The sequence below is a fragment of the Limulus polyphemus genome, unplaced genomic scaffold (assembly GCF_000517525.1).
Source record: "Limulus polyphemus unplaced genomic scaffold, Limulus_polyphemus-2.1.2 Scaffold5421, whole genome shotgun sequence".
Taxonomy (NCBI): domain Eukaryota; kingdom Metazoa; phylum Arthropoda; class Merostomata; order Xiphosura; family Limulidae; genus Limulus; species Limulus polyphemus.
This window is the reverse complement of record NW_013671031.1, coordinates 52,962-63,007: the sequence shown is the minus strand read 5'-3', so window position 1 is coordinate 63,007 and position 10,046 is coordinate 52,962. Positions and strand designations below refer to the sequence as shown.

The window sequence follows — 10,046 nt, the reverse complement described above, 5'->3', positions numbered from 1 at the left end:
TAGTACTAGTACCTCTAGGTTCTCTACGTCCCGAAATTCCTGGAAGCTCAAGTTGACAGGTGTAGTTAAAGTATTCCAATAAGTTTAGCAAGTCGAAGTATTGTGGATTACAAGTTAGTAGTACTAGTACCTCTAGGTTCTCTACGTCCAGCAGTCTAGCTTCCAGGAATTTCGTAACTACACGTTGACATTGTTTCTTACAGAATTCTCATGAAATGTTCACATCTGACAAAGGGATCAGCTTACAAGTTATAGCTCAAAATTGTGTCTAAAATCCCCCCAAAAGTGTAATATTTATAGAAAACAAAACAAAACATAAGCCTGCCAAATATACTGCTTTAACCCAATTTCATATGTTAATTATGTAGTAAGCATAGAAGAAAGCTCAAAAAAAGGAACCAATATTTCTGATAAAGCTAGAAAAAAAAACGAACATGGATGCATTATCTGTGAAAAAATGATAATGTCTTAGTCCTGGTGTAAAAGTATCTGTTCTCATGATGTGGTTTTAGTAATAGTTAAACAGCTGATTCTAGATTTGGGGTAATGGTTGAATGATAACATGGCAAATATGACATCCTTACAATATACCGTGCACATCTTACAATATTAGAAATATAAAGTGTGGAGATAGAGAAGTAAGATACGTGTTTAAACTGTTTGATTGAGTCATTAAATAAAAAAAGTAGTATAATTACTTGCATTCCTTCCCTTAGTAAAGCGATTGGGTATACTTATACTTACCAAGTTGGTGATTGGGTATACTTATACTTACCAAGTTGGTAATTGGGTATACTTATACTTACCAAGTTGGTGATTGGGTATACTTATACTTACCAAGTTGGTGATTGGGTAAACTTATACTTACCAAGTTGGTAATTGGGTATACTTATATTTACCAAGATGGTAATTGGGTACACTTATACTTACCAAGATGGTAATTGGGTACACTTATACTTATCAAGTTGGTATTTGGGTATACTTCTATTATCAAGTTGGTATTTGGGTATACTTATATTATCAAGTTGGTGAGGTAATCTGACAAAGAGAAGTTTGTTTTATTGCAAAGCTATACATTGTGAGCTATGTGCTCTGTCAACTTTGGGAAATCAAACACAGGATTTTAGCATTGTAAGTCTAAAACTTAATATACTGACCCACTGCAGGACCAAGGATAAGAAACAACAGAAAAAATCCTACTAAGGCATTTAATACTTTTCAACTGAAATCTTGTTCTAAATATCCTATCTTACAAGGGAAATGAAAATGCAAATATATTTGTTGTAATTGGAAAAACAAGGCTAAAATTATAACTGTGTGTTTGTGTGATAATACAAAAAAATCAGGCTTGTTTATTCTCATGTTGTAATAATATATGGTTTGTTTCTGTATGACTAACAGTTTCAAATATTGGCACTCATATTCACAAATTATTGGTTTGTTTTTTTGGTGAATTTTATTGACCAGTAAACAATCAATAGTTTATGGTTAAAGTTAGTTTTCAGTTTCCATACAAACTTTGATATTAAATCTGAATGTGTACATAGCTAGCTCTGATGTAATTTCTTCATATCAACATTCCATTAAAAGATACTATTGATTTGTGCTCAGAACTTTATTTCCTTTTGTTTTCTGACTCAGTATCCCCCTGACTTTCTAACATTCCATTAAAAGATACTATTGATTTGTGCTCAGAACTTTATTTCCTTTTTTTTTCTGACTCAGTATCCCCCTGACTTTCTAACATTCCATTAAAAGATACTATTGATTTGTGCTCAGAACTTTATTTCCTTTTTTTTTCTGACTCAGTATCCCCCCTGACTTTCTAAGCATGTGTTTGCTAAGTTGTTGTCGTTTATAAACAGAGAATCATATTTCATACCATCAGGTGTCACTGAATGAACAAAGCAGGGCTATTTCTAAGCTAAAATCTTAATGTGACACATTTGTAAACTGTGTAAATTAATCAATTGACACTTTATGTATCAAAAAGACAGATATGGAAGATCAGGAAACTTTGGTTTACAGGTTGGTTAAGGCAGTATTGCTTTAGTAATAGATCAAATATAAATAATATACTTTAATTATTAAAGAAACATCACCAACACACTTTTTGTTACTTAGTTTATTAGCCATCAGTTTAACAGCAAAAATGTACATTTATCATAGTAACCCTGGCTAAAATTAATGGGCTGATGGGAGAAGTTCAAGAGATCTGTGAATGATAACATCCACTACTGCCCCTCTAACTATTATGGGCTGCATTATAACAAATACTGGTAGACATTTCAATAAGATTTTCTTATAAAGAACCAATTCTTCCACAGTCAACCTTTATTCATTTAACTAGTTTTGTTTCTGAAATAAACGCAAATCATTTATTTTCGTAGATTTTGTAATGTAAATAATGAGTGAAAATTGAGATTTTTGGCAGAGTTGGAAAACTAGAAATATAGTAACATACTAGCTATGAAGCACGGTTAACACTTGAAACTTTGCTTAGAACAAGTTTTTTCCAGCTGTCAATCATATGAACAGCTGACTGATGAAACTGATGTGATACATCTTACACACAAGAAATGAATCGATGAACTTTCAAGACAACTGAAATGTTGGCTACAACTGAACGAGTTCAAACATTAAATGTCATACCAAAATTCTTAAAAGCTTAGCTGTCTTCTTGATTTGGCAGTTGTTTTTTTTTTATATATACGTATTATAGTATGTTCTTAAATGCCTATTAGTAAAAAGTCAAAGGACTAGCAATATGACATGAAAATTTATAATTTTCTAGTTCTTAGAACAAAAAAAAAATTAACCACACATTGTTTTATAACTTTTTAAACCAGTAAATGTAAGTAACAATTTTTTTTTAGTAACTAAAAACATTCACAACTCTTTGGTTCACTGAATAGAAAACATCATCATATTTATCTCAAGTTACTCCTAAAATTTTGGAATATTTCCTATAAAAAAAAAAGTTTGTACATGTCAGATTTATAATAGCTGTGGATCATTAAAATAAGAAGTGAGTAATTCATTAATCTTAAAAAGTTGACTATGATATAAAAACTAGCTAAAAACAATCCTGATAGTGTGAAAATACTTAAAAATAATGAATATCTGCCTGTGTATGAACAATCCTGTACCTACTTGTCTTGATTATAGTATATACCAGCTTGCTGAAGCAATATTACCAACACAAATCTGATATACACCAACTTGCTAAAGCAATATTGCCAAGAAAAATCTGATTACAGAATACATCAACTTCCTGAAGAAATACTACCAACAAAATCTTATTACAGTATACACCAACTTGCTGAAGCAATATTACCTACACAAATCTGATTATAGCATATATTAACTTCCTGAAGTAATATTACCAAACACAAATCCAATTACAGTACATATTAACTTGTTGAAGTGATATTATGAAACAAAAATCTGATTACAGAATATATTAACTTGCTAAAATGATATTACAAAACATAAATCCGATTACAGCACATTTTTTTAACTTTTTGAAGCAATATAAATCTGATTATAACATATACCAACTTGCTGAGACAATAATAATAAAGTTAACATTAAGATAAAAATATACACATCATAAATATTCTAACAAAATACTCCCCTTAACGAGGTTTCGCGTAAGTTGATTTCAGCAACAAAAAGAAAACCTTTATCATCATGTCGAGCATTTTTTGTTGTTTATTACAGCGTTCTCTTCATACAGTTTTTTTTTCTTTATCTCAAACATTAAGTTATAAGGCGAACAATAATAGGTGGAAGCTCGATAGTCAACAGCTTTCTCGAGATTTCATTTGCTAAATTCTCTCATTTTGGCTCTAAAGCTGTTAACTTTATTTATTCGTAACGTTTCTGCTATTCGTTAAAGAACTGTGATTATGTCCATCAACACAGCAATATCAACTATGCAATCAATTTCTGTGTTTATTACATTTTAAATTCATCAACATCATACAACTGTTAGAAGCAACTCAAAACTAGCCAATCTTAACCAAAGCATGTCTATAAAACAAACCTGATGTCTGTATGAAATGCTCTTTTATACCTGACATTTGTAGTATCTATTTCACACATCTAGCAACCTTATTTGATACATTAGATACAAGCTTCTATGCATATTGTTAAACAGTACAATTAGCCTTTTTAGTACTGATCTTATCTGCATTCTGTTTTATATGGTTGCACGTCGTCCACCCCCCCCCCCCCTATACAAATTGAAAGTTGTCAATTGCTACTTAATTTTTTCAGCTTTTCAACTAATACTGAGAAGTATTAATTACATATTACTAACATTTTAATATACATAGTAAAGAAAGAATCTTTCACAAAACACTGTTCTTGATTTTGACATTCGAGTTGCTAAGCCTTATGCCATTCTACAGTGGATGAAGCAGAAAGTTAATTAAAATGTAGTTACAAATAATTCTATTGATTAGAGTACATAGCTGTAGGGATTGTTTTTTTCGACTTAAATACTTTTGACAACACTGAAATATGACCTAATAATTCTTGTATTATTGTGTAAAACATAAAACTCGGCTCCATCAAAAAAAAATTTACACAAAAAAAACACATATCTGAACGAAAATAAGTTTTCCTTAAAGGCATCTTAAACTACCAGCCAATCCACATGATTTACTACAAAGTCAGAAAAAAATTTGTGTTCTGCATATTTGGTTAGACTGAACGGTGTTTTTATAACTGATAGTTAAGTAATATCTTTGGAGTATTCATAGTATGTTTTATTACGAGATAAAATATACTAAAAAACATGAGAATAAAGTTTCTATAATAAAAAATATATTTAGGAATATTCACATGCCTAAACTATTTCTAATAAAAAATAAATGTATGATTTTTAAAAAAAAATTACATAAATATATGTAAATAAAAGAATAGAATCAAACTCTTATGGATAAACTCGCCTACAATATAAGCGTACTACTAATACTACTACTTGTAATGGTATACATGTACATTTTGATTTTACAGAAAACATCTTTAAAATGACTGGTAACCCGAATAATTTCAACAGTAGTCACTCAAACAAGTTGGCTAGTTACCCTGTTAAGGATTAGCTTGGACTTAAATCCAAGAAATTGAACTTAGTTTAGTGAATAGTTTTCCTGATGTCATTGAGAAAAATAGTAGAAGGTCATGTTAACATGTGCTCGATGAATTAGCTCATTTTGTGATCTTTATTAACACATTGACATTAGATTTTGCTGATAAATATGCCAGTGAGGAAGACGATTATAAGTTCAGAAATTTTTACTGTACATTAATGACAAACTTCACACTATCCCTGTATCACTGAAGTTATTAGAAGTTTATTAACTCAAGTTGCCCAAGTTTATAAATGTAAGCTTTTCATTCAACAAAATTACACCATTTACTTGAAAAGGTACAAATTAAAAAATAAATTGCCTCGAAAAAGCTAAATTTAATAAATATCACAGAATAAAAAAGCCACTTCTAGAATGATAAACATGTAAACAGAGACTGCATCGCCCCTGTCACATTTCTTCCAAGCATTACAATAATATACACCCTTTACTAGGAACTTCCACTGACAAGTTGATATTACTAAATATTATTTAAAAGATGCCTTGACCATAAGCAACCATCATAAAGTAAGTATTATAGCACAAAACAGCAAACTTAAAAATCTTCACCTTACCCACAATAAGAAATGTCTTGCAATCAAGCTACCTAGAGATGTAAAGATTGATGAAAAGAGGAGGAGGTGAGATCAAAGAAGGAAGTTGAGCATCACAAGCTTCTGCTTCAAGAAATGTCTACCCTAAAGCGTGCATGATCTATGTCATTCATAGTGTTGCCACTAGGTGTTTACCTTAGACCCAGAATGAGAAAAATTAGAAGAATTTAAACCTGTTGAAATAAAGATTAATTAGTAAAGTATTGTATCATAAAAACAAACACTTTCAGATAATGTGGTGATTTACTGCAGTAACGAGATGAGCAGATAAGGATAAAATAAACAAAATAAACATGTATCATAAAAACAAACATTTTCAGATAATGTGGTGATTTACTGCAGTAACGAGATGAGCAGATAAGGATAAAATAAATAAAATAAACATGTATCATAAAAACAAACATTTTCAGATAATGTGGTGATTTACTGCAGTAACGAGATGAGCAGATAAGGATAAAAAACACAAACATTCATCATTCATTTATATAATTAAAAATGGCAAAAGTTAAATTAAGAATGAAATAATTTACACTGTCCTTAATATTTTTCTTAGGTTTAGCAAATACATTTCTACATCTATAACATTCTCTGGAAAATATTATGTTACTGAACTAGATTTGTTAAAGTATATTTATCTTAATGGAGTAGTACAACGTTTGGCTTGCTTGGGTTCAAAAGAGAATATAATTAGTTGTGAAAAATGACAGTTAACCAGATGACAGCTAGTGAATAAACCTTAACTATTATAGTGTTAAAAAGGTTTAATTTTTAGCTAATTTATATAGTATTTATACAATATTATTCTGTCAAAACCGCAGAATGAATATTTTTTCTGGACAGTTTTTTATTTTGACTTCATAATGGCTACAAGACTGTATTTATTTAAGGTTTTAACTTGCAGTATCTAGACTAGCCAGCAAGTAATCTTTGAGCTAAAATCTACTTACACCTGACTCGATGAGCGCTCCATTCTCAGGGAAAGCTTCAGCCTTCATCAGAAACTCGGGAGGATACTTGATTCGCTTTGCGTCAACTGTGGGGTTCAGCAGTTTTTTAAAAGAAATATTGTAATGTACAGAATTCAGACAAGTTAAAACTAAGTGCTTCAGTATTCCATCAAAATTAATCTACTTAAGCAAACAGAGCAACTGACAATTTTTTTTTGGTCTGATCAATTAATCATGCTTTACCTGGAATATGACCATCAGTCCACTCAAGCTCTTTGTTTGTCTCGAGTGGAATTGTCCAGGTTTCTGGATCTGGAGACTTAATTCCAGTGACCTCTTCTGGTGACTTAACTGTAGTCAATGGAACAGGTCCAGTGGGAGGTTCGGGAAGAGGTGAAGGACCTAGTCATATCAAAGAATAAAAAGGTTATTATAAAAAAAACAAAATATCCATATGTAGGTCTTGTTCATAAGCAACAAATTGGTTTATCAGCAACTATTATTAAACTATTAATCTTTATGTAGTAATCAAAAAGTTTTTGCTAGAATATTTCTTTCAAATTTGTATTTATGGCAAAGCTAACAAGGCTACCTGCCACTATCCCTAATTTTGAACTACTGACCAGAGAAAAAAACAGCCAATTAGCAGCATTCTAACACCAATACTTAGTAATTGAGTGTCACTCTTATAATGCATTCTCAGCTTAAACCAGATAATATTCTGTGGTGCTGCATGTATTCAAACTAGACTCATCAGTTTTGAAAACAAGAGCTCTACACACAGGGCAAACATGTGTCCTTTCCTTTCAATAACATTGAAAAATATGACAATTTTATTTGAATGTTGATTAGAAAATATTAATATTGAAGTATTGTAACCCTCAGGTTTGTATTAACATCACTACATAAGGCTCTGTAGTAAGTACTGTACCCTCCTACAAATAGGAAAAAAAAATCTTCCATCAGATTCAACTGTAAGTTACATTTGACACTAAACAGTTACAATATGTTACTTAAAAATGCTATAATCAATAATCTTCTTATTACACTTATGTTTTAATATCTCAGTAATTGATAGTTTAATAATGAAATTTGTTTAGCATATTGAAATTATTTATTTATGAACACATTTCATAACACTTACAAGCTGGAAAGACACCTACATTGTTTTCCTCATTATTACTGGTTATAAAAAATTTTGAGAACCCCCCAATCTTAACACATGGAGATAGTTCACAACTCTCAACTTTGTGTCTCAATCTTACAAATGCTTGATATTGTCAATTAAAAAAAAAAAATGTGTAACTAGTAAGCATCTGGGATGCACCGATCATTTTTAGGCAGAAAAATGTAGTTTTGCTTTGTCTCCAATGACTTCAATAAAGAAAAGAAAAGTTTATAGTGAGAAGAAGTTTATACATGAGTATTCAACAAAGTTCAATGATATTGTATCATCCTCAAAGGATATAAATTATGCAAGATGTACAAAAAAAGCTCAATGATACCATATTGTCCTCAAAGGGTAAGAATTATGCAATATGTACAAAAAAAAAGCTCAATGATACAGTATTGTCCTCAAAGGGTATGAATTATGCAATATGTACAAAAAAACCTCAATGATACTGTATCATCCTCAAAGGGTACGAATTATGCAAAGTGTACAAAAAAAGTTCAATGATACTGTTTTATCCTCAAAGGGTACGAATTATGCAAGGTGTACAAAAAAAGCTCAATGATACTGTATCATCCTCAAAGGGTATGAATTATGCAAGATGTACAAAAAAAGCTCAATGATACTGTATCATCCTCAAAGGGTATGAATTATGCAATATGTACAAAAAAAGTTCAATGATACTGTATGATCCTCAAAGGGTACGAATTATGCAAGATGTACAAAAAAAGACTCAATGATACTGTATCATCCTCAAAGGGTACGAATTATGCAAGATGTACAAGTTTTGTCTGTGATTAAATAAAACATAATTAGTAGTGACACCATTTCTGTTTATATTTTTTTACTAATTTTCCCTTGTCCCAATAGAGATTACTATTTTTCAAAAGTTAATGTTGCCAGGACTGTGATAAGAGAAACAGACAAGATTCAAGAGAGGTGATTGTTGGAAAGATTAACATCTACTAATGTTACAACTGAAATAATAATAACTGTAAATGTTCTGGATATGTTAATATTAATAATATATTTAAAGTTGCTTGAAACTCTACACTTTGGGTTTTACCAACAGATTTCCATCCCCGACTTGTTTTTCTAATTTTTTATTTATTTTTATGGTTAAACAGGTTTTGCAACACAAATTTAAATAACAGAAATAAGTATATCTTTAGATAGTTAAGTGTTTTTTAAATTAGTTAAGCACTACAATGTGATGAAATAAAATTAAAGAAAAAAACCACAAAAATAAAAAATAGGTTTTTGTTCATTTCAGAGCTTCTTTTTTTTATACAATTTGATTTTCTATTTATTGAACCACTTGAAGTGGTGCTGGGTACATAAATGTTTGATTACACTTGAAAAATACAAGTTGACTTAGTACTTGTTAAAATGAAGTAATAATTTTAGTATGGTAATTACATATAATTAAAAAATACTCTCATTCAAAGGATAAACAAATTATTGAAACTGAAACTCTTGTGTTTCCAAGTACAAATTCCAAACAAACTTGAACTAAAATTCATACATTATTAAGTATGGACACAAAACAAAGTATGAGCTTGGCTTCAAATTTGGATTACTTGCTAATGAAATAGCACATTAAATTTCAAAGCATTACAAGCACCATAATTATAATTCAGAGTTGTCACAAGTTAAGTAACACAGACAGAGTGACAGCAGAAAAGATTACAAAAACTGAGAGCCAGTAAACCAAAGTTAAAACAACATTTATACAATTCTAATAAGACTTACTATAGTATTGCACAATAACTTGATTGTTACTTCAGTTTTAACATTAAGCCTAATTAGGCTAAATATTGAGTAGGGATACTAGTCTTTTTTTTTTAAAGTGTGAGACCAATTTGCAAACTGAGTGATTTCATAAAGAAAATGTTAAGAAAAACATGTTAAAAATCTTTTCAATAGCTATTTCTAAATCTTTAAGTAGAGTTTAAAACTATTTTAGTATACTAATTTGCCAATACAACAGTTACGTTTAGTATATATAAAATTCTTCTTTCTCAAATGTAATATCTTTGAAAAAAAAGCTTTAATTAATGAAAATATTCAGAACATGACTGAAGTTCCATGATGAGAAATAACAAAATGTAGATGGAATTTAACCGTTAAAACATTTTAACTTCTATATTTTCGATTATCACAAATTTCATTGAAA

General features: G+C 30.0%; 1 protein-coding gene across 7 annotated transcripts in view; it reads right to left on the bottom strand.

Moving 5' to 3' along the window:
• Nucleotides 1-2,110: 2,110 nt before the first annotated feature.
• Nucleotides 2,111-10,046, bottom strand: part of LOC106472558 (nuclear protein MDM1-like) — a 51,257-nt gene continuing 43,321 nt past the window's right edge. For 6 of the 7 annotated variants that reach the window (XM_022401116.1, XM_022401117.1, XM_022401121.1 and 3 more), the window contains 3 exons: nucleotides 6,943-7,101; nucleotides 6,700-6,785; nucleotides 2,111-5,887 (listed from right to left, as the gene is read on the bottom strand). In XM_022401116.1, the coding sequence (XP_022256824.1) occupies nucleotides 5,876-5,887; nucleotides 6,700-6,785; nucleotides 6,943-7,101 (257 nt within the window). In that variant the 3' untranslated portion in view covers nucleotides 2,111-5,875. Of the gene's footprint in view, nucleotides 5,926-6,699; nucleotides 6,786-6,942; nucleotides 7,102-10,046 lie in introns of all 7 variants that reach the window. The other variant, XM_013933208.2, reaches the window with a different exon arrangement.